Below are 25,598 nucleotides of genomic sequence, written 5' to 3'. Positions count from 1 at the left end.
ACAACAAGTACGTACTTCAGGCCTTGGCATCTTTCTAGCTGGATGTAGTCCATCTGCAGGACTTCAAACGGGTGATTGGGAACCCCAAACCCTCCCCGGGGTACTACAGTTCCTTTCCCAGGATTATGTTGCAAACATATCAAGCATTGTTGGACCAGACGTTTGGCGGAGTCTGTGATTTTGTCGTTGTGCCAAACTCTGGAGACAAGTTCGATCATGGGGGCTGATCCTATGTGTGCAGGGGAGTGTGCCATAGTCAGTATGGGAATCAGGTATGAGTCAGGTAGCAACCATTTGTTTGTGTCTTTTGTTCGCCAGCAGCCTTCATCGTCTTTCAGTCCCACCGTGCCCATTCAGTCAATTCGTGTTGCGAGCTGGCCATTTGGATGTCCCTAATAGTTTCCCTAGTGTCTGTCCATTTTTCGGCTTGTGACCTGGTCACGTACATGCGTGTTGTCGTTCTATTCTCAGCTGTGGTTCGGGCAGTCATGTCGGCCAGCGCATTCCCCTGTCCAATGATGTCCGTCACCCTTTTGTGTGCTTGGCATTTTATTACTGCAAGTTGCTTGGGAAGACGGACTGCTTCAGTTAGGACGGAGACTAGATCTCCGTGCAAGATGGGGGTGCCATGTGAGGTCAAGAATCCCCTCTCCTTCCAAAGGAGCCCAAAATGGTGAACCACCCCGAAGGCATACTGGCTGTCGGTGTAAATGTTTGCTGTGGTTCCTGCTGCCAGGATAAATGCTCATGTGAGGGCAATTAGTTCTGCTGCCTGTGCAGATCTTTGTGTGATGTGGCTGTCTCTACTACAGTTCAGGCTGTGGTGACCGCATAAGCAGCTGAGGTGGTGCCATCGGGGAGTTTGGTGCAAGAGCCGTCCACCCACAGCTCTCCGTCAGGGTCAGGAAAAGCTGTGTCTCTGAGATCAACCCTACTCCTGGTCTGTTCGTCCGTGAGGGTCACACAGTCATGTACAGGGGGCACATTGGGATCGTTCTCTGGTAGGGGCAACACATTTGCCGGGTTCAATGTGGTGCATCTTTTCAGGGTGATGTGGGGTGCAAGCAGAGTCAATTCGTATCAAGTCAGTCGTGCACTCGTCAGGTGTTGCGTCTTAGTCTGGTTCAGGAGGGTGTCAACCGCATGGGGTACTAACACCGTGAGTGAATTCGAGAGCACGATCCCCTCACTCTGTCGGATAGAGATAGCAGCGGCAGCTACAGCTCGAAGGCAGGCAGGCAATGCTCTGGCTACTGGGTCAAGAGTGGCAGAGAAGTAAGCGCATGGTCGTTGCTTTGGGCCAATGGACTGGGTCAAGACAGACAAAGCACATCCCTCCCTTTCGTGAGTGTAGAGGGAGAAGGGCTTCGTGTAATCGGGGGTTCCTAGGACAGGGGCTGAACAAAGGGCATCTCGTAGTTCTATGAAGGAGGATTGGCATTCAGGGGTCCAAGGGAGTGGGAAGGGGACATCTTTAGCTAGTAGGGAAAGCAGTGGTTTCACGATGAGGCTGAAATTCGGTAACCACTGTCGGCAGAAGAAAGTGAGGCCTAGTAGGGAGCGGACTTGTTTCTGAGTCTTAGGGACGGGGGTCTCTAGAATGGTTTGGATTCAATCCGGAGTAAGTTTCCTTCCGTCTTTGGACAAGAGGTGGCCTAAGTAAGTGACCTGGGGTTGGCAGAATTGCAGCTTCTTTTTGGAGACCTTGTGGCCATTTTCCGCAAGGAAGTGCAGGAGTTGGATGGTGGCTGTGACTGCAAGTGGAGTGGTGTCGGCCGCCAAAAGGATGTCATCGACGTATTGTATCAATACCACTCCATCGGGTAACTGGACTTCGTCCAGTTGTCTCTTGAGGGCCTGACTGTAGATGCTGGGGCTTTCTGTGTAGCCTTGGGGTGCTCGACAGAATCTATATGAGCGGGCTTTTAGGGTGAAGCCAAAGAGGTATCGGCTGTCTGGATGGATGGGGATAGAGAAGAAAGCATTTTTGAGGTCAATGACAGTGAAGGTGGTGGCCGTAGAAGGAATCAAAGTCAGAATAGTGGTGATGTCCGAGACCACTGGGTACTGAGGTACAACTACTTTGTTGACCTCTCGAAGGTCGATGATGAAGCGGTACGCTTTCTCATCTCCTTCTCCTTGTTTCTTTATGATGGGTAAGATAGGGCTGTTGCAAACATTGCTAACCACTTCCTCTACCACTCCTGCATCTATCAGGGACTGAATAATCTTCACCAATGCCTTCTCGCCCTCGGGCGATATCCAATATTGTGGAAGTTTCGGGAGTATTGCGTCCTGTCGAACAGTGATGTGCACTGGGTCAATCATCATGCGTCCTACGTCCGAATCTGTCTTGGCCCACAAATACGGAGGCAGAGTGTCAAGTAGGGACGAGTCGGTGTCAGTGATGGAAAACATGCGTCGGGAAGGACAGTGTCTGAGTAGAACCGGGTTGTCATACAGAAAGACTCGAACTCCGTCTTGTGAACATCTAATGGTGGCTCGGAAATGTTTTAGCAAGTCAAGTCCCATAATGGCGTCAGGGGTATTGGAGGAAAGCAAAAACGTCATGTCAGTGGTGTTGTTCTCTAGGTCAAAGGAGATCGGTGTGGACAAAGGGTTAGTGGAGGGCGTTCCATCGAAACCTATCGATGTTACAAGCGAGCCAGGCAAGGGTGCCCTTGGAATCAGTCATTTAGATAACGCACTACGTGTCGCGCCAGTGTCTACCAGAAATGGAGACTTCGTACCTAGGACCTTAGCGGTGACATAAGGACCTTGCTGGTCAACATAGAGCTCGACTGGATCCCTCCCTTGCCCTAGGCAGTCCTATGCGAAGTCGCGGGCATCGTCGCAGTCAGACTGCTGGTACTGGTTCTGTCGGGGACGGTCAAATGTATTCGGTCTGCTTGGTCTGTCGTTATTCGTATCATTTGTGGACCCCCGTTGCTGTCCTCTATTTCTCGGTCCACCCGCTACGTCTTTGGGGTCCCTATTCCTGTTCATCTCCAACAGAACCGGACACTGGGATTTCCAATGGCCAAATCCCTTGCAGAATGCACACTGGTACTCGCTAATGTCTCTACGTCCAACATGGGGTGTCGGAGTACGGTCTTTAGGGGGTGCGTTCCTAGGGGCATTGTCTGGTAGTTCCCTTTGTATTGCTCTCGTCCTATAGTCACCCCTTGCAACTGTGCAATCATCACCCTCTCTTTTAAGTCTTTCTTCTTTTTCTCTGTCGCTCTATCATTTTCATTTTTCTGATGCTCGTAATATTGGGCCATCTGGAGGATAGCCGCAGGTTTGGAGGCTGCCCAACTACTCTCGCTGGCCTGCAGTTTCTGAGAGACCTCCTGCGACAGACCCTTTACATAATTCTGGACAAACAGATGGTGTCCGGTTGCAGTGGTCATGTCCTGGCCGCTGTAATCGGAGAACACCGTTTCAAACCGGGAGAAGTATTCCGATACGTCTTCCTGGGGTTTCTGACGACAGGCCGTTACTATCGACCAGTCCACTTTCTTTTCTGGGATCAGGGTTTTCAGTTTCTGCACAATTTTGTCTGGGAGTTCTAAAATGGATTTCAAAGGCTTCTGTCCAGGTTCTCGTTGCCTATCTATGCCATCGAGTTGTGACCAGGTATGTCCAAACAGCTCAGGGTGGTCGACTTTCCGGATTTGCTTCCACACGTCAGCTGGCAGACATAACCCGAAAAACAAATCGTGGTCGGCTAGGGTCATAATCGTTGAACCCAAGGTGGTACCTAGTTCGGTATAGAAGGCAGTGGGGTTTTTACGTAAATCGGGCAGAGATTTCCGGAACATCAGAATATCTTGCCGATCCCATAGCTGGTAGACCCAGTTGTACACTACCCTCCCTCTTGCATCTTGGTGGTTGACGTCATCTTGTGTTCCCAGGCCTCGTGGGGGAACCCAGTAAGGGGCAGCCTCTCTTATTAGCATCATGGTGCTAGCTTGTTCAGTTCGTGGTGCGGTCGCTACAGGTGTCGTAGGTTTAGCTTCCGATTCTTGTTCAGTGAGATGGCAGAAAACCTCAAGCGTACGCATAAGGAGGTCCGTCACGTCACACTCGCCCTCATCCCCGATATCGACCTTTCTATACAGAGTCGTTAGGCTCTCGGGACCTTTGTCTCGATATCGGTCCTCATACGCATTCAGGGCATGATAACATAATCGTACGGCAAAGTGCCGTCTGTGGCTCCCAGCATATGAGTTGAACATATCCGTGATGTGTTCTTCACTCTCTTTTCTCTCTACTAGTGTCCTTACTATCTTGTCAATCCCTGCTCGCTCATCTTTGCTCAACCTGTTCGTTCTTGCGGAATCTGTCTTTCGGGCCTCAGGGTCATCTAACATTGTTGCTTGTGCTGTGTCTAGTACAAGGGGTTCGGCCGGCGCAGAGGCCATGGGGACCGAAGCTCTGATACTACTTTCGCTGGTGCTTGGGGGCGACGGGTGCTGTGCTAAATGTTGGAAAGGGGCATATGGAGGGGGCATGTAGATGATCTGAGGACCTAACAAAAGATCATCGTTGGCTCGCTGTTTCGAGGGTAATTCAGGGTAGAGCGTAGAGGGTGTTCTAACCGGACACTGATTTGATGTCTCTGACTCTTGCTTCTGTCTAGCTTCCTCTCTCTCCTTAATTTCCTCTTCTAATTTCCTAGCAGCTAGGTGGGCTGCTTTCCGTAGCTCTTTCTCTAACCTAATTTCCAAGGGCTGTTTCTAGCGCGCTTATTTTATCTTCATCGAAGGATCCTATCAGTGGCCACTGACTTTTCTGATCCTTCTTCGTATATTTATGCCACAGCTTGCTATAGGCTATGGCGATCAATCCATGCTTCATGAACATGTCCTTATTAGGGGTGCCTTCCAGTGGAGCCGGATGGTTCATCTCTAATAAGCGGTCCAGGCTGAACCAACTACCAATCAGTGGGGAGAAGATAGGCATGATGGATTACAACGGGGACAAAAGTCTGCACTACCTATCTTATCACTGCTTGCAAAGACTAGACAGAATATTTCTATTCTTCGTTATTTGCAAGCAGAGAATACCTCAAAAGAACCAATATCGAACAGTCAATGTTCGGTCAATCAAACAATCAATGGGGAGAATAAATAGGCACGACGGGTTACAACGGGGACAAAAGTCTGCGTTACCTACTCTTTCACTACCTGCAAAGAGAGAACCTGTTCTTCTCCGTTTGCAGACAGAGAATCTCCAGAAAGAACCAATCCGCGAACAACAATGTTCGGGCAAACAATCAATCAGTGGGGGAGTAAGATAGGCACGACGGGTTACAACGGGGACAAAAGTCTGCGTTACCTACCCTTCACTACCTGCAAAGGAAGAGAGAATCTATTCTTCTCCGTTTGCAGACAGCGAATCTCCAAAGAGAACCAATAATTCGAAGAGTAATACTAGTATTTTCCAAACAATCAAACAATCATTTCGCAATTTGTCGTTTTACACGACCTTACCCGGATCGCATGGACGGTTTCTTGTCTTCCGAATCCAGCGCCCGATCGTCCTCTATTCTTCGTGACTGTCGCGGCACTCCTGATGGTTCCCAGTCAGGACCGTAGATCACTCGAGAGAGGTCTGTTCGGAACCAGTGAAGTTCGGATGATCGGCTGTCAGACGAGGGTCTATCGGACAGGAGCTCTCCCGATCGTTGCAGTCGTACACTCTGTCATCAGGACCTCTCCCACTGGATCCACAAGTCACTGATGGGCCCCACGTTTGGGACGCCAATTGTGGAAAAAGGTAGGGCCGAAGTTGATCAAAAACCTTTTTCAGAGTTGCCCGGCGCTAACCGCCTCTAATACCACTCAAGTTTATCAAACAAAGAGGCAGGCGCTAGAGACGGGAAGGCAGGAAACAGAAGGTTTATTCCGACGGAGCAGAACACGTCAACTCAGACAACAGGGTATCTTCTCGAGGTGCTCTAGCAGCATCCCTGAGGCCTGGCCTCTTATACACAGGTTTATGGTCTTTATTACAGTTTATTGCATGTGCCACATTCTTGCAAACACTTTGAAGTACGGAAAGGCATCCTCGGAATCCCCGCTTCAAGCCCGTTCCCACACACATTTACAGTAGAAGTTCCCACCCCGGTCACAACAGGTGACGATTGTCGCGCAGCTGGGCATTCCGCCGATTCCCGGAATGCATGTGGTCGATCGGATCTCATGGGGTGGGGGCTTTGATCAGCTCGTGAGTCCTTTGATGGGGGAAGCTTCCTACTGTATGGGGGCAATAAACCGCATCCGCAGTGCCAGGTGGCAGCCTGGGAACGAGCAGGACAATCGGGCACAGAGGAAGAGGGGGGTTTTATCAAAGGACACGGGATCATGAAAGGAATGGAGGGAGGTGTTGAGTTGGGAACAGGATGGGGTTCCGAGGCAGGGTTGCGCTGAAGAGGGGTTTATGGCCCAAGCATGTGAGAGCGGGGGCTGTCAGCACGTGGGGGATGCCTGCGAGGTCAGGAGAGAGAGAGAGAGAGACGCGCTGGCTATCGGCGGTGGGCAGAGAGGCCATGGCATTCAATATGGCTGCCGCTTACGCGCACGAATGGGCCTAAAAAGGACAAGATGGCGCTGATAATGTTGTGCTGCAAACTAGATTTTAACAATAATAGAGACCTGCCTCTTGTAAAGAATCCTCTATGTTATCCCAAAGCCATCACTCATTGGTCAGTGCTCCATTGCTATCTACCTAGGGTTGAACGATGCAAATATATTACATACAAACATATAGGTCAGAATTAAGAAAGCATTTCAACCAGCCCACGTTGATAGACTGATTTCAGTTGAGAGGAGTAATAGTTACATCTGATATTTACAGTGTTAGTGAAATTCAGAAACTGTTATAGAGAGAAAAGGTTATGATTGATGACTTCAGTTACTTAAAAAATATTTCCTTTCAAACTTTATTTAGCACAATCGCATCATGGAAGTTCTAAGGTAGCTTCATGAAACGTCATTCATCCTTGTCTAAGGGTTGCACCTCATGCAAAAAAGTTATTAGTAAGACAATCTGGACAGCGACGTAATCAAGAGGGAGTGGCTCCATTTTTTTCTAATATAACCCACTTCAGGTCAGTCATTTGGTGGCCCTTGATGATGTAGTGATTGCCCATTTAAGGTGTATTTTCCTTGCACTTCATATTACTCCTGAGTTCCTTTATTCTGGACTTCGCTTTCCTACGTGTTATCTTCACATACTTCAGTTTTCAGGGGTAGGTTATCATGTATATGACACAGGCTAAGTTGCAGTTCATGCGTCGCCTCAGTACCCAAGGGTTCTGCAAACCTAGATCCAGGGATGTTGCGTGTGTTGTTAGGTTACACACGCTGCATTGAGCACATGGGTAGTGTCCTGTTATCCTAGGGGTTCTCTCTGTGTTATCCCAGGTGTATACTAGAATGTCTCCAAGCTTCCTACTCCTTTTATGTGAAGAAAGGGGCTTTTCAAAGCTTAGAGACCCTGTATTCAGGATATGCCAATGTGTCTAAATGATTCTTGTCACTTGGTTAGACATGGTCTGTGTGTAAATGTAAATGTAGTAGTATTTGTATAGCGCCCGAATCGACCCCCGAAGGGGTATCTCAGGCGCTTGTACGCATACCGCAGTGGAACCCTTCCTGGCTTTTCCCTGTGAAGTGCCCACTCCAGGACACCCCCAAGGTGAAGCCAGGCATCCTAGCGTTGCTGGGGCCGATGTGGAGATTAAGCAAGCTATTGCCCAGAGCGGCAGAGTGGGACCCATGGTTAGAGAGGCACCGAGGTGAGAATTATCAGGTCAGCGGAAAGTGAGCCCAAGACCCACCAAGGCAGGAATTGAACCCTGGTCCCGGGCTAGACCTCTGCATCAGGGTCTGCCGCTTTAACCATTGAGCCAAACTTCCCCACAATGTTGTAACACAAGATCAAACTTGTTTCAGTTTTATTTTCTTGTTGATTCCAAGCTCTTTAACTCTTTGGCTACCATGTCCTTTGGCTCGAAATTGTTCCCCCTCCCCTCCACTCCAAGTGTCTGAGGAGTTCCCCTGATCTGTCTTATGTCTGAGTTTCTGGTGCTAGATAATCTTTGGGTGAGTTGGATACCCCTTCTCATGTGAGCAACGCTCTAAATCTTTCTATAATTTCTGTATTTTAGATTAGAGTGAGGAAATCTTTCTGCTCTGTCATTTCCTCATTGATTTCCTCTAATTGTTTCTTGTAAGGGGCAGTTTTGCAAGTTGTCCTAAGATGATTCTCACTAGTCTGTATTTCGCTGGCGGAAACTTGCAATAATCATTTTGCTGTCTTTATAATCAGGATTAACCAGTCTCTAGTGCAATGCCATGCAATTAGGGACCAGTCCTGTATGAAGGTCAGACCTAGACAGTGATAACCAGCGAACCGTAAATTTTCACAAGAAAGTGTCTATTTTGAGGTGTTGCTTGGTATTTTGCCATCATTTTAAGTCTGTCTCTTCTTGGACCTCCCAGGGAGACCTAAAAAGATATCTACGTGCCCAGCGCAAGGCAGATGGCATGACCCCTGACCTCCTGACCCGTGACCTCACCACCTTGCAGAGGATGGCATACGAGATAACCCTGGGGCTGCTGTTCCTGCACAAGAACAACTACATTCACAGGTGAGGCATTTCCTGCTTGCCCTAGGCTGTAGTGGCACAAAAATAAGTTGAAGTCAGTTGTTGACTGACGCTGAGTGACATTGCTCGGACCAAGATTAATCCCAATTTTGTATTGTATTGGTAGAGCCATGGTTATATCACTGTGATGCCACTAATGCATCAAAGGTTTCATATTGATGGGTTGAAAGGCCGGTTTGACTATAGCAGAGTCAGATTGTAGGCAGGGGCACACCTCAGATGCCAGGTATAGGCTTGTATTGCTTCCCTATCTATGTCCTTTAGAGATCTGATGTTACAAATTGGGAGTACTACTCCCATATAGCAGCAGCGCACCTTTAACTATTTACACGAGGTGCAGATCAGAATAGAGCGCTCTATAGCAATAAGTGTGCTATTCCCAGTGCAGGCGCAAACTCATTCCTGCCCTAGAAAGAGTACATTTGTGAAAGGCAAAGGGATTGTTTGAAGTCCCCGGTCTGCCTTTCACCGTGCAGGTGGAGATCCATCCTGCTAGTCAAAGTGGGAAATAATCCTCCTGCAGGGGGCTGGAGTAGTGTCTGCACACCGTTACACGGGAGGCATTCAATAATATCAGAGTACATTGGGGCCCAAGAAACAAAAGCAAACTCTGTCGGACCCACAGGGCACTTACCGTAATACACCCCCTGGTGTTTTTCTCTGTCTTGCCATTGAATCAGTGCATCCCCACACCCTGACTGTTTAGTGGACAAATCAGTAATCAATGCAATTGAAAATTTCTATCTACAAAGACCATTTTTGAATTACTTATATATCTGCTCATATCTTACTCCTGGTTATAAATGCAATGCTGCATCACATCAACTGCCTTTAGGGTATTGTATCTAGAAGGGGAAGATGTACGATGGATTTGGGGCATTAACAGGAAGTGGAGAGAGTAGCTTCATGGTAGACCAAGGGGATCTTGTAGACTCTGGTGAGCAGTCAGACAGTTTTCCATGTGATTTTCCCATATACTTGTATGTATGCATGTGTGTGGTGCGAACCTAGCCAAAAGTCAGTGGAGCACGGTACACGGTCAAAGTCCAACATAAAGTCAATGAGTGATAAGCGAGATAGCTGGTTTGTAGGCTGTTAATGCAATGTTTTTTAGTTCTTAGAAGTGGTGCATCTTCAACTCTTTCCTGGAGCAGCTTTGGGGCGGTTCTGAAGGATACAAGTTGTGATAGCTTTGTAAATGCTGCGGCTGGTTTTGAAAAGTGGAGCCAATCGAGTTCCATAAGAATGAGGGTAATGAGATCATACTTCAGGTCCTGGACATAACATGCTGTGGTGTGGAGGATGCCCATAAGAGGTGCCTGTGTGGAGTCTGTGAGGCAACAGAGTAGAGCATTGCCAGCATCCATATGCATGAGAACGAGGAATTGACAGCAATTCTCTGGTCACTTTCTGGAAGAAATAGTTTTACTTTTCTTGATGAGAGCTGGTACCAGGCCTTGTTTCTTTTTTTTGGGCAATGTGTTCTTTGGCAGTGAGGTTGGCATTCTGGGTGAGTTCAAGTGACTTGGCATTCTGTGAAAGTCAGGGTTCAAAACTGTCAGGTTCATGACATTGAGCCAGGTTTGTACTCTTTCTTGTTGTCACTGTCTTGGTTGATCTTCAAGTAGGCACTGAACATCCTGGTCTGGATGATGTGCAGGCAGTGTTTGGGGAGTTGCATGTATGAAGGAGATGAGACTTTTAGGTAGAATTCCATGTCATCAGCATAGTGATGAATCTTGATGCTGTCTGTGAGAAGAGCACCAAGCAGCCCCATTTAGAGACTGAAGATGAAAGGGGACAGCTTGGAACCCTCTGGGACACTGTTAATGGGGATATTTTGGGAGCTGGAGCTGGCCATGCGAACAAACTGATGTTGCTAACTTTACCTTGCTTGCTTCACACTAACTTGGCTTTCCCCATTACAGCGATACATAGATACATTTTAGGGAAAGGTAAGGGATGTGGTGGCCATACATAGCATAAAACTGTTGTTTACTGCAAACATACAATAAAGTGCTTACCCCTCCTTTTCATAGCGTATCACAGACAACCAAAATGCTGTGTACAGTGATCCTGTTTGGACACATTCAGAACGCATTGAAGGTTTTACCTATCCAAATAGCTACCTATTATTTGGAAGCATAGTCCTTAATGTCTCACTGAAAAATCTTAATGATTGAAGACCACTCTGGGACAGGATGTAGCTTAGCGGCCTGTGCTGCAGACTCGGGATCTGGGTTCGAGTCTCGGTGTCGGTGCAACATCCTGTGATTCTGGGCGAATCACTTGATCTCCTCATGCCTATGGACAATGCCTTGATACCCTCACAGGTGAAATGCCATGCTGTATAAATAAACTAACAATACATAAATAAATAACATGTATCTATTAATGCTTTTGTGCAACAGTGACCTGGCCCTGAGAAATTGCCTGCTGACCTCTGACCTGACAGTCCGCATTGGGGACTATGGCATCTCCCACAACAACTACAAGGTGAGTTTTACGGTGTCATGTACTATGTGAATGCATAAATAGGAAAGGCAATGGTGAGGTCTTAAGGCACTGGAACTAGGGGTGTGATAGATGTTACAGCACCCCAGAATAACCTTGCAAGAGTTCAAAAGGAGAGTGATCAATTAAGAGGCCTATCAAATGTATTTGTGTCTTGTAACATCTGCTGTGAATTCAAAGGCAAACATCAACTGCCGGCAACATCTTCTTCTAACACATTTATCTGTATTCTTTTTTTAACATGGAGACTGGTGTTTACCTTTCCCTTCTCTTATGGCAAAGTGAGAGAACTTTGCAACCAAGTGACAATACTCCTGGTGTACAGAGAGTTTAAATGGAGAATGCTGCATTATGTCAAATGTTTTCTAACACACAAGACAATAGGAATAGTTGTAAATGAATTGTACAAATATTTCAAAATATAGCAGCAGCTAGTTAAGAGCAATGAAGGCACTATGGGGGCTATTCACAAAGGTAACTTACACATGTGAGTAGTTTACATGTGTAAGTTTACTAGTATACTTTGTGCAAACTTTACTACTTTGTATAGTCACAAAATCCAAGTGTAACTTTACTAAAAATTCTAGACTTACACATTTTCGTCCCCCTGAAAAATGATTAAGAGCCAAATTTACGAGTGTAAATACCTACCAAAAAAATACAGTAGTAAGTTCAGCATCATACATGACCAAACACTGGTTCTGCAACAACCGCCCGTTGAACATAATGGAGGCACGGACCCCCTTGGAAATAATGTTAAATTAAATTATTTAAAACAGTTAAATAATGTAAAAATAATACATATTTATTATTTAGTTATAAAATATTTTAATACAATTTTAAAACATTATTTTTTTAATATAATTAAGTTACTTTTAATTAATTTGATACATTTCTTTCAATAATTTTTAATGAATATTAAAACATATTTTTTTAGTTTTGGTGTTCTTTTGTTAATTTAAACTTAAGAAAAATAAATTTAATTTAATTTATTTACATTATTTAAAGATTTAATTAACAATTAAGTTAATCGTGCATTATAGCGTATTTACAATAAATATATAAATTCATTTACATTAATATTTAACCTAAAATAAGTTTACAAACTTTTTCCAAGTTTAATAAACATTTTACATTTTCCCTATACTTTGCCATATTAAGATCTTCACCATAAGGGTGGAGGTCTCCCTATGGTAAAGTATAGGGAACTCGTTCAGGCTGACATCAATCCACATATACCAATAGGAACATATAAAGATTGGCAGCAAGTCACCCATACAGTGTATTGGCAGTAGTCTGCAGGTTTATGTTGTAGCTTTTTCACGTTGCCTTTGTATATTTTCTCTCTTAGTTTCCTTTTTAGTGTATCTGGAGAGCCCTAATCAAGTCGACCTCGAAGATCCTAGATCAAGTGCTCTCCCAGCACATTCATAGGCTGCTGCTGGGAGAAGAACTCCTCCTGTGGGAAGGTGTAAGATTTTGGTGCCTTCCCTGCTTTACTAGTTCTTGTAAATCTGGGAATGCATCACAAGCCATGGGAGTTGTGTGGGTATACACCCACGCAAAGCCCATGGATGCCTTCTCAGGGTAGAGTAATGCAACAGAGCGATGTGCGCTGCACTGCCTTACTCCTGAATTCTGGAGCCGCTCAGAGCCATGCAAAGTGGCTTTTCCTGGCTTCAAAAATCTGCCTTAAGGTTGCATCACTCTTGCAAAATGTTGTGTGTTTCAAGAGTGATGCAAACCTGCTCGTAAATAGGCCTCACAGTATGACAGATCAAGATATATTCAAACAGGAAAAACGCATCTACCAGGCACTTTAATACATGCCAAGGCCGCTAGAGATACAAACTGAAATAATACAGATTTCCGCACACAAAGACTGAAACAATTCAACTAAATATGAACAACTACACCCAGAAGGGAATAAATATGCCCAAGTTGAACCAGACATAAATATCTAGACATGATGTGATGCATCCTTATGTGGACAAATGCACTCAAATCAAACAAGACAGAAAGACGGAAGGAGGACACACTGAAAGTAGTCCCTCAGAAATAACACGTCTCGGTATAAATGCATAGAGCACAGCGCGAATATACTCAGGCATTACCCCATACATACAGACATGAAGATACAGACAGGAAGAAATCTAGCCAGCCAGGATAAAATAGGCCCGAAAAAAAGCAATATACCTGCAAAAGAGCACATGTATCTAGATATCAACACATTGACTTAAAATGAAACAAATAAAGCGAGATAGGAGCATATATATATGGCTTGTTAGAAGATACACCATAAAACAGGAAAATATATAAAGACAGAAATAGATAGGCCCAGATAGTAGCACATACTCAGATAGGTATGACTACACCTAGAGAGAAAAGTATGCCCCCGGGCTGGAATACATACACGAGGACAAGAATTAATATTCCGAAAGAGGAATAAAAGTATAGATGTTGCTCAATTCGGATGTATTATACGTACTCCTGGGCTGGAAGATTTGCACACATACACCAACAAACACACCTAGAGTGGAATATATATAACCAAACAAGAACTCGTTACATTCAGGAAGGCCTAACCCCCAGACAAGAAGAACAAACATGCAAACAGAGACAAAGACATGACTATATATATAAATCAAGACAGAATAAGATATACTCAGACTATAATAAATGCATTCAAATAGTCGAATATATAGAGTGCCAAAAAAATACATCAGGAAGTAAATACACAGGAACACTACTCAGGTTGGGTCTTCCAAAGACAATCTGGCCAGTCTTTCCATTTAGACTCTATCTTCTCTCACAAAGGCAGAACTAGATTAACAGATGAAGCCTGGGTAACATACACTAATGAAAAGTAATGTGTTCAGACAAGGACACTGACATTCTTAAAGGACAGACATGCACCAAGCCAAAGAGGGAGTTATGTAGTGAGACTGTGAAATTGACGTACACTGTGAGAGGGATACTGATGTATGCTGACACTGGGAAGCAACCTACAAAAACTGACACAAAAATATTTGCATGCAAGACTTACATCCCATGAGACAAGGAGGCTAAGTGTGAAGGAAGCATAATGGACAACCTACATAGCACTTGCACACATTGAAACAGGGAATCTGACAAATAAATGACACAATATCTAAATGTGCATACATCATTAGGAGGAGAGATACTTGAATAAAGATTTACAGTGTATTGCATTGACAAATGCAATAGGTTTCACCTACGTGATTAATTATACTTTTTTTAGTTTTAAGGTTCAGCTTGGTGAGCAGTTGTGCAATATAAGAAAAGAAACTCCGTAAAGGTGTTATGTTTTTTGTTTGTTGAGAAAGGCAATATATTGTGCAGCAATTGGTGGTAATATAAAGCGCTCCAATACCTTCGGGCGATGTTGGCGCTAAATAAACTGACCCTAAAATAAAATTGTGAAAAACAGTTGTAAATGAGGAGACTATTAGTTACATGTGTGCTTGTATAAAGTAACCAGTGGTAATATAGCGTTCTCTTGTACCTTCGGGTGATGTTGGGGCTATATAAAACCCCCAAATAAAATTGTGCAAATCAGGTTTGAATGCTGAGGCAATTTGGGGGGTGTAGGGTATCTATGCAACTATTGATGACAGCATTCCATTAAAAAGTGTATATTAAACCACTACAATACATGCAATAACAATGGCTATAGATGTTGTATTGTAGAATATTAATCATATATATACAGAGTAAGTCAAAACAATAACCTTTCAGGCATAGAGTGATGCATAAATTATGTAAAAAAAAAGAAGCAGAGAACCCTGGGTAGTTCTCAAGTTTAGGTGGAAAGCAGCTCCTGTTAGAGCACTCTCAACACCAGCGACACTATAGATCTGCTCACCTCAAATGTCTGCTTTTCTATCAAAGTCTTTAAGCATAGGATTAGCACAGTGCCATCCACGCCAAGATAAAAAGGGACAACGTCTTTGTTCATTTCTACAGCAAAGTCTAAAACAGTTTAGCTCCTGGATCACATCCTCTCTGGACACACTACTCCCCAAAACCACCACCCTTAAACATATCAAACGAATACCTTCTGCCCCTTGGTATACACCAGAGCTCAAGTCATTACGACAGGACTGTAAAAAAGCTGAACGCTCCTGGAGGAAGGAGAAATCTAACTCTAACAAGGAGGCCTATCTGACCTTCCTATCAATATACAAACTTTCCATTGGTAAGGCTAAGAGTCTATTCTTTCAGGAAAGAATTGAAAAAGCTGTCTGCTCTAGCAAAGAAACTTACACCATCTTGAAAGAACTCCTCAAGGTGCCCGATCCCGGCCCGAGAAATCCCCCAGACCCCAAAGCAGACCAGGAAAAATGCCATCAGCTAGCCAGCTTTTTCCAACAAAAAATTCAACAAATTCTCGACTCTATCCCTTCTACAAATTCAAGTGAGACTGATGATCCCCCCGACAACTCGACCTCCCCCCGTTTATCCTCCTGGGGCCAAACAACCATTGAGGAAGTCAAGGATACACTAAAAACCATCAAAAGCGGCTCTCCCAGGGACCCAGCCCCGCGCTACGAATCCTCAAGGAAGTAGCTCCCATCATCATCCCGCCCCTCACCCAGCTGATCAACGCATCTTTGGAGGAGGTCGTTTCCCCGTTTGGAGTGAGCATCGTCAGTTATGCGGATGACACCCAATTAGTTGTCTCCCTATCCCACCCCAGTCAACAACCTGCGGATTTATTCAACTGCATGACGCAGATACAAGGGTGGATGAATAGATCAGCCTTAAAACTGAATGGTTCAAAGACGGACATTCTCCTCCTGGGTCAGAAAGGACTCACCTTGCCCCAGAACATCTGGCCACCCTGTTTGGGCCTCCCCCCCGACCCAAAACAGGAAGTAAAAAGCCTGGGCGTATGGATCGAAACAGATCTTTCATTTATTACCCAAGCAAAAAAAGTAGCTGGTACTTGCTTTGGGCTACTGAAATCCATGAGAAAAATCTTGCACCTTCTTCCCCCCACCTCGCAAAGACTTCTCGTCCAAGGCCTTATACTCACCAGGCTCGACTATAGTAATTCAATCTACCTGGGCGCGCCCGAAGCAACTCTGAACAAATTACAGAGAATTCAAAATGCAGCCGCCCGAATCCTCACTAACACCCCTGCCAGAGCCTCAGCAAAACCTGCGCTGAAGCTCCTTCACTGGCTCCCAGTGAGGGAAAGAGTGACATTCAAAGTCCTATGCCTGGCGCATAAACTACTGCAGAATCAAGGCCCCCCGATTCTTAGGAAATTCATAAGACCATACAAGGCCCCAAGATCCCTCCGATCGGACAAGGAATCCCTTATCATCCTTCCGAGATTCAAGAAAACTCGCACAGGTGGAACACGCTTCTCGGTTCACACTGCACGTCTCTGGAATGCTCTCCCCCGAGACCTGAGAACAGAACCCAACTACTTACGGTTCAGAAAACGCCTGAAAACTCTCCTGTTCCCCTAACTTTAATTTTCCCGACCTGAACCCGTTGCCCCCCCCCCTCCCTTTTCTTTCTGCCCCCAGACCCACAGAGGTAGGGATCTTCAGCGCTGGGATACCTCAGGGTGACTACGCGCTCTATACATTTTTTTATTAATAATAATAATAATAATAATGTACTGTCTAGATGGAATCGTTCTTCCCCGATTTGTAATTTGTGTAATAACTTTATCCAGGTTAATCATGTGCTATTTATTTGCCCGCTTTATTATTGTGTCGGTGTAAATGGATGAGACCAATTTGTCTACAATTATCTATTCTCCTGGCCTCTACACTAATTAATTCTATTTATGAGCCACCAAATGAAATATTTTGTCATAGGATTTTTAACTTTTTTAAGCGTTTTTGAAATTTGCATTATTGCTCATTTTATGAAGGAAGCAGTTACTAACTTTGGTTTTAACTTGATGTTATACAGTATTAAGGGCATAATGGATATTTTAATTATTCCCTATTGTATCAAATATTCTAATGTTTGTATTTGGAGATTTTTATTGTCAGCTTTCTCTTATGATTGTAGAAACTATGCTGCACAATTTTTTTTAAATGATGTTGGCTTTTCAGTTTATGTGGATATCTCCGGTGTTCCAAGATCATAAATAAATAAAACTTGAACTTGATGATAACCAGGGCCACAGGATTAAGTGATTCTGTAACTGAATTTTTTCCCCAGATAATGACTGGCTTGCTGCAGTGGCCACATAATTCATCATCTTCTACATAATTTGTAAATTGTAACAAAACCCCCCAAAAATGTTTCTAGATCAAATAAATCAAAAATTACTAAATACACAACCACATGTTTTGCCATGCAGGGAAAGGCCTTTTGATGTGAAGATGCTGACTGCTGCATTTAGGTGTTCAACAACATATCAATAATGTGAAATCTCTGCCCAAACAGAGCTAGTACTGCTTCAAAATGTACTGCACTACACAACAGAATTAGCCTTTTGTTGTAGCATAATTTAGTCAACAATGACAGATAATTTGTTTTTTCCCCGATGCATAGTTTCAGTGGCCTCATCAAAACAATCAGGTGAAAGCAGTGAATCAAAGTACCAGGCAATAAACCTCATCTTTCGGTAAAATAATGCATGCAGAAGAACTAGGTTCCTCCTTATTGAATTAAACGGCTACATAAAACTCTCACGTAGTCATTTAGACCTAACTGGTGCGATTCGGGAGGAAAACAAATCCCATGCATAAACTGTGTTTACACCTGGTGCATACATGGATTTGTGCTCATTTTAGACATATGAATGAATATTAGGGAACAACACGTGAAGGTAGCAGCTGGATATAGCGAAAAAAACAATGTTTGCATCAATGTAAAAGTGATCATGAGCGAGGGATTGGCAAACCACAACAATCCTCACTGTTTAAATGCACCCAGACGTATCTCCTCCCCTGTCAGTGAAACTCCGAAGCATCCGCTTTTTGGAAATGGAAAGCTGGCTCCTTGAAGCTTAAACGCTTAAAACAATGTAAATTAAATAGGCAGAACGATTAATGATGCCAGTCAAGATTCAAAGTCTGCTAAAACGAGTATAACACCCCAGAGGGCTAGAAGGGTCAACAGGCAGAGCAAAGGCAAGTCCCTGCCTCCAGGGTAACCTAATCTTGCCTGGAAGTCATCCTCTCTGGAGGCTGCAGGATAACGAGAAGGATGCAGGTCAGGCCCTTCAGAGGCACCAATGGTCCAAGTGAGCTGTCAGGGCAGACCCTCCTTCACCACACAGCATTAGCAGGAAAAAACATATCTACGATGAGAACTGGTGGATGTCAACACCAACGGATGTTTGATGGCACTTTCACCCTTGCCTCCAATAGCACTGAGAGTGATACACTCACTCTTATGTCAAAACAGTTTATCAAGCTCTGAGGTGAGGGAGCACTCTCCCCCGAGTAGCGCCATCATGCTGGCTACGACCTTCCAAAAAAACTCCAATGCAAATAAGGGCAGGGGTTTACAGTGCGTGTACGGGTGTGGTGTATCCCCTCTAGCCGTCTCTGTGCAGGCTGCATGTTCTAGTTGTAAGCCCCCCTATGTCTGTAAGCTATATACACATTACTTATTTCTTCAGAGTTTGGCATTGTAGTACGTTCAGCAAGAGAATGTCTTCCAACAAGGGCATCAAGTCTCCGGGACTATCAGAAAGATTTATCAGCAGTCCTGAGTCAGATGGAGGTATAGAGGCTGATGGGAGTAGTAGTCTGGGGCAGGCCAGCAGTTTGTAGTGGCCCTCTTTTATAGACTAACAAAGAAAAAAATTAAGCGTATGTTGTAATTGGCAAAAGTGGGTGATATAGCTGTGCTGCCTTAAAGACATTGGCCAAATGAATAAAGAAAAAGGGATAACCAAAGGGAGAAGAGACACAGAAAATGATGAGAGCTGTAGACAGAAGTGGGGCAGGATAAGGTACGATCCTGTTTTACAGACTAAAAAGAAACAACTCAGTATGTGTAGTAGTAGGTGTGTTAAAAGTGAGCAATACGGCTCTGCTGCATAAGAGACATTGGCCAAAGTGCTTAAGAACAAGAGACAGCGAAACTTTGCAAATCATTAATAAAAAGTACCACAAAAGCAGATGAAAACAGTACTTGGGCCACAGGACACTGATAAAAGAAACCCATGAGGAGCAACAGGAAATAGTGTGCAATGGTCAATAGAAACAGAGGAAAAGTAAAGTGGCAGGCACACAAACCAATAAGAAGTGTAGGCGGAATGTAAGCCCCTTTTAAGATATATTAAATTCAATAGATTTCACAAGCACAGCACAAGCGCTGTGCAGGCGAAACCTAGAAATTATGTAAGTGCCCTGTTCTTATAGCTACCGGCATGGTTTTTATCTGCCTGTCTTGGTCAAATATGTGACATGGTATTTCTTTTGAGTAATGGCGCATGTGTGATTTTGTTCTGTGTCCGATTTAGATGTATGTGTGTCAGTACGCTATTTCCTTTGTGTTAGAAATGCATGAGTTGTTCTGATTTGTGCTTGGTGTTTAACTCCATACTTAGTTTAGTCTATAATTTGCATCAGTGTGTGTTTTGTTTGGATGCGTCTCTGTATGTTCTGTTGTTGCGTTATGGGTGTAGTGATTTTGCTTATATTTGAAATTACCATCAATATCATATTTTCTTGGTGTTAGGAGGTGGGCATGAATTAGGTCGGAGTGTCATGTTTCAATGTGTTCCAGCATACGCTGCCTTTTAAAAAAATTTTTGCCACTATATCGTGGTCCAATAGTAATTGGTGCTGTGATTTGTTCTGTGTCTGATTAGTATGTCTGCCTGTATATTATTCCTTCTGTGTCAGCGTATGGGTGTGATTTGGGACGGCCTGTCCTGTTTCAATCTATTTAGATATATGTACTATCTTTTTTTCGGGTGTACTACTGTGATTTTTCTTTTAAATGACTGTTGATGTATTATTTCCTTGGTGCCTAAGTGTGGGTCTGTGATTTGAGTCAAAGTGTTCTGCAGTGCTCTACTGTAGAGCAAAATCTGTGTTGTAATGTTGATTTGTTTATAGTTGGTATGCCTGCTGTTCAATCAATCAATCAATCAGTCATTTATAGAGCACTAGTTAATCATCTCTGAGGGACTTGAGGTGCTGGGGCTGTTCGCTGCTGTGTGGTGGTCATTACTCAAACAGCCACGTCTTTAGGTCTCGTACGAATTGTTGGAGTGACGGTGCAATCCTGAGTTGCAGGGGGAGGTTGCTCAGGTTTTGGATGCCAGGTGCAAGAAGGAGCATCCTCCTCTATAGGATCGACGGATACATGGGGTGTCTGCGATGGAGAGGGAGGCTGATCAGAGGAGTCTGAACGGTTAGTGGAAGGTTAGGCATTTGTTGATGTTTGCTGGTCCTTCGTTGTGCAGAACCTTGTAGGTGATGGTCAGCAGCTTAAACTGGCATCTCCTCAGAACCAGGAGCCGGTACATTTTCATGATAGGCGGTGTGATATGGGCCCTTCTTGAGATGTCGAGTATGAGCTTTGCTACTGAGTTCTGAATTATGTGGAGTCTCTTCAGGAGGCATGTAGTGATTCCCACATAAAGGATATTTCATAGTCCAGTCTGCTGGTGATGAGGGCTTGTGTGACATTCCTTCTGGTGTGTATCGGGAGCCACCAGAAGATCTTCCATAGAATGTGAAAGGTGTGGAAGCAGGCTGAAGATACTGCGTTGACTTGCTTCTTCATGGATAGCTTGTCATCTAGGATGATGCTGAGGTTTTGGGAATGGGCTGTTGGAAAGTGGGGTGTACTGAGCTCCCCTGGCCACCATGAGTTGTTGGCCAGATTTTCTGCCCAGCAGGCTGTGAAAAATCTAAATTTCCCTTTTTGTGAGTTTGAGACAGTTATCCTTCATCTAGGCCACCATGTTCATCATGCATTGCATCTGTAGAAGACGTTGGCTTTGGTGTTGGCGGGATCTTCAGACAGAGAGAGGATGCTGTTGCATTGCTTCCTTTGTGTCAATGTGTGGGTGGGTCTTTGCTGAATTGTCCTTTTTTAATCTATCCCAGTGTATGTTGTACTTGTGCGAAGCATACAGTGATTTTGCTCTTCTTTTGTTTAAAATGCTTGCCAGTATTTAAGTTACTGTGCATCCTGAAGTGGTTGTTATTTAGACTGGAGTGCCCTGTACATTAGTCAGCTGTGGCCAGCACGGATCGGAGGTAGAGGAGCGGGGGAAGGACACAGGAAAAAGCGGATATTAAAAAATAAAAGAAAAAGATTAAATGTACCTTCTACCCGCTTCTTCGCGGCGTCTCTCCTCCGTAGTCCCTCGCTCGGCCTGAACAGCCTGCATGGAGAACATGCGAAGTGCACATGACTGTTTTGCCGGCCCGACAGGGCTGGCCAAACAGTCATTGCGCACTTAGGAGGGTACTACCACTCCTGCCCCTGCCCCTGCCCTGCTCTGTGAGCAGACAAGCCCTGCAAAGCTGCCTCAGTAGGACAATTTTATTTTCCCTTTATTTCACTGCTAAAAAGTAGTGGGGTGACGCTCCTTTGCATTAACGGAGGAGCTGCCACTGACACACTGACAGTGCTGTGATTTTGCTGTGTCTGATTTTATTTTGAGTATTTTCTTTGCATATATTTTAGTATATGGTGTGCTTAATTCAAGGATCCTGTTATATTGCAGGGTTTGCTTTTATGTCTTTTTTATTTTGTATTATATATTTCCTCCGTTTGCGTGTGATTTGCGTTGAAGTGTACAGTTTTGGTGGCAGTCATTATTTTGTTGTCTCTTTTTTCAGGAGGATTATTACATTACCCCAGACCGCCTCTGGATTCCTCTACGCTGGGTGGCTCCCGAGCTGTTGGATGAAGTGCATGGGAACCTTGTGGTCGTGGATCAGAGCAAGGAGAGCAACGTCTGGTTGGACAATGCACATTCCTTTTTGCTCCACCCCGTTCTTTACCCCTTCCCGTTTTGCTTTTCTTATACTCTTTCTTGTTAGCATCCATCCTTCTCTACAACCATAGTCACACTCATTCTTCCCACCATCTTTCCTTTTTAGGTCTGAACTTTGAGACAGTTTTAGCTGTCTTGCTACTCTATTGTTTTCCCAAAAAATGCATACATAATATTTTATTTTAGTGGGCTTCATTCATTCGTTGATGAATTGCCATTCACATTTAGCTTCCACCCACTAAATCATACAGCATGGGCAACAAGCTAGTCGACTTTAGCCATTGGCTTCATTCACTTTAAGAAATTGCACAAAACAAACGTGGACACATTGTTCACTTCAGCTTAAAAATAGTTATTTCTCGTTACTCCCAAAACTTTTTTCATAGTGTGCTTTTTAAATTGTATTTTTTTTTTAATGCTGTCAGTGATTTTGCCTGCACAGTTGTTGCCCAGTAGCCAGTGATTTATTTTATATTTCCATTTTAGGATCTTGCCTGAAATTGTTCTTTCCAAAAAGGGGTTGAAGCCCTCCCAATGCTCACTATTTATTGGCTGTAGGGTCCCTATACTTTGTAGCCTCCTTAATTGGCCAGTACTCGCCAAACGTAATTTCCGATCCTTACTGTAAGGCAGGGACCAAGCACAGATTAATTAAACCTAATCAGTCCTCGTCCACCGCTCCCGATTCGATGGTACTATTTCTTCCCCCCTCCCACTCGCCCTGCCTGCTACTCCGTCCATTGTGCTTGTTTTTACAAGGAAATTTGACACTAACAAACAAGACAATCTTGTCATAAAAAAAATCAAAACTGCAAGCACATACCTGTTTTTTTTTCCAGATTGTTTCAGTTGTTCAGGGCTCCAGCCCATTCCTTCAACCCATGCAAAGGTAGTATTTACTGCCTTCGCGGAAATAGCCATGTGCCATTGATCCCAGAATTTTTTGATTTGAAGCTCAAACTACACCCCGTACATGGCTGAATGGCTTCATTGCAGTGAGGACTGGTGCACGGCCCCTCGGATATACTTTTTTTCTCCAGTATTTCAAACTCTAGTGCAATATATCAGTCTCTGGATGCCTACTTTAAAGCCCAATTAAGAGTCAGACAGCCATGCCCTGGCAGGCTGATCCTGCGTATGTGCTCAGGTACTAAACGAGGATCTGGTGCTCCTGGCTGAATGTCGCCCAGCGTAATAGATTGCCCTGTCACAAGTTGTTTTTGTTCAGCATATTGTAGTACCCCGCTCCCTCATGCAATAGGTGTTAGAAAAATGACTGCCCGGAAGATATGTATTGCCAATATGGTGTCAAAGAGGCAGAGTGGCAGAGTGGCAGAGTGCCTTTCACCAAAACAAGATTTAAAAAATCTAACTTCCAATAAAAACAAATGGAAACGTATGCTCTGCTGCAATCTTCCACTTTATAATTGCGATAAGAATGCAGTACCTTATGTGGCCAATAGAGGTCTTATTACAACTCCACAGGGATGCCTACTAACAGCCTTTGGTACTGCACCCTTTTCTTGCTTTGTGAATTTTCTTTTATTATGCTACTGCTGCGATATTGTTTGGCAAAAAAAAAAAATCTAATAAACATTATCATTTTAATCTCCAATTGCTCAAACTTTCACTAATGCAAGACCTATTGCTTTGCAACTGTTTATTTCATTTTGCTTTTGGCTTGGCAGGGGTCTGACCCTGTGGTATTGCAGTTATGTAGTTCCTGGAATGAACTCAAAGTCCTTCCCCCATCAGAGGGGTTCAGAATGACAAGAAGCAAACAGAAGGAGTTGCTTAGCAAGAGCCACTAGGACATTGCAAATTGCCCTCTTTTACTGAGGGTTAAGTTCATCAGAAAGACTCTGTTCCCATGGGATGAGTTCTTCTCCAGCCATATCCAAGACTATATTGTTTCCTCTCTGCATAGTGTGCAGACTATGTGTCCCCATGTTAGGTTATTAATAAATCTACCTGAGCTCTCACAGATTGGAGTGACATGGTATGCCAATATTATCAGTAGACACAATTGCATTCAGTGACTTATATGGGGCTTTATTTCTCTGACTCTGCTGTTTCCTGGGTCGGTTAAGATGCTTTAATACGGACCCCCTGAAGGAGGTGTTGTGCTACAGGCATGGCAGTACCATTAGAGTTCTGCAGAAATTAATATATTTAAGTAATCTGCTAATTACTTTATAACTGGTGCTGCCTCTACGTCTTTTCAAGCTTCTATCTGGGAACCCAGTGAGACCGAACCACAGCAGGTCTTGGAGGTTTAACAGCACATGTCATTGAACATTTTATGGGACTGTTGAAGTTGAGGTGCTAATTGCTTGGTCCGCTGTGGAGATCCTCTTTTGTTATTTAAGTATATTGCACTGTTATTTTAAATGGAAAAAGGAAGGGCGTTTTGCTACCCACTCCAATCTACCCCAATCCATTACAATCTATCCAACTCTACCACACTCTTCCCCACTTCACTCTACCCCAATCTAACCCCACTGTAATCTGCCCCACTTCAGTCTACACCAAACCAACCCCTCCCAACCCCAACCCACACCATTATTGTTTAGCCATGCTAAACAGCAGCCACATTGGTGTACAATAGGGCTAAAGCACAGTCCCAAAGCCAAGAACTCTCGCATAGGGTAGAGCAATTGACTTTGCCAATGTTTGGTAAAGTTGCGGTTATAAAGTGGCATTGTGACATTGTACCTAACAGCATTTGAATGCTGAGTTGTTGATGGTTTCTTTTTGTTGCCTAAACAAAAAATAGACTAAAATGTATTACACACATACATATCTTTTTGCTCGTAATGATTTCCCCATTCCTTCAGTGTGTTCCTTGCTTATTTTTGTTGTGTGACAACCTCTATTTTCCTTCTTTAATCCATCTTTTCTTCTTTGTTTGTTGTTGCTTTTATATGTGCATGTATTCTTCAGCACATCTCCAGAACTGCCTCCTTCATAACTGATTTTCACATCTCAAAACCTGCGTTGCTTATCACTTCTTACACTTGCATTCCTTGCCTCACCGCACACCTAAACAAACACATCTCTCAATATTCCTCACACCCTAGCACTTGAATCCTGTCCTGTGCTTATTCCAAAACACCTGCTTACATCACCTACTTCTCTCATCTGAACACCTCACCACGCTTCATACCTCAGCACGGGCGGGCCTCCCTCACCTGTCTTTACATCCAAAAACCTACCTTCTATCACACTACAAACATCTAAACACTTGGCTCCCTCAATATCACTCAAGTCTGTCATACAGCTGAAAATCTGCTTTTCTCACGGCTGTATCTGCTTTACTCGGTGATACAAACCTGAACATGTGTATCTCCCACCAATCTTCATACCTGAACACTTACATCCCCACCCCTTCTCACACCTAAAAACCTGTAAACCTCACCATTCCTCATATGTGAA

At 44.1% G+C, this 25,598-nt stretch overlaps 1 protein-coding gene across 1 annotated transcript in view; it reads left to right on the top strand.

The window, feature by feature from the left end:
- Positions 1–25,598, top strand: part of LMTK3 (lemur tail kinase 3) — a 206,341-nt gene that overhangs the window by 75,473 nt on the left and 105,270 nt on the right. The window contains exons 8-10 of the mRNA XM_086930342.1: positions 8,514–8,662; positions 11,092–11,176; positions 22,006–22,127. Of these exons, the coding sequence (XP_086786468.1) occupies positions 8,514–8,662; positions 11,092–11,176; positions 22,006–22,127 (356 nt within the window). The remainder of the gene's footprint in view (positions 1–8,513; positions 8,663–11,091; positions 11,177–22,005; positions 22,128–25,598) is intronic.

The sequence above is a fragment of the Lissotriton vulgaris genome, chromosome 7 (assembly GCF_964263255.1).
Source record: "Lissotriton vulgaris chromosome 7, aLisVul1.2, whole genome shotgun sequence".
NCBI classification, from domain to species: Eukaryota; Metazoa; Chordata; class Amphibia; order Caudata; family Salamandridae; genus Lissotriton; species Lissotriton vulgaris.
The sequence above is the reverse complement of the archived record's forward strand: the minus strand, read 5'-3'. Positions and strand labels throughout refer to the sequence as shown.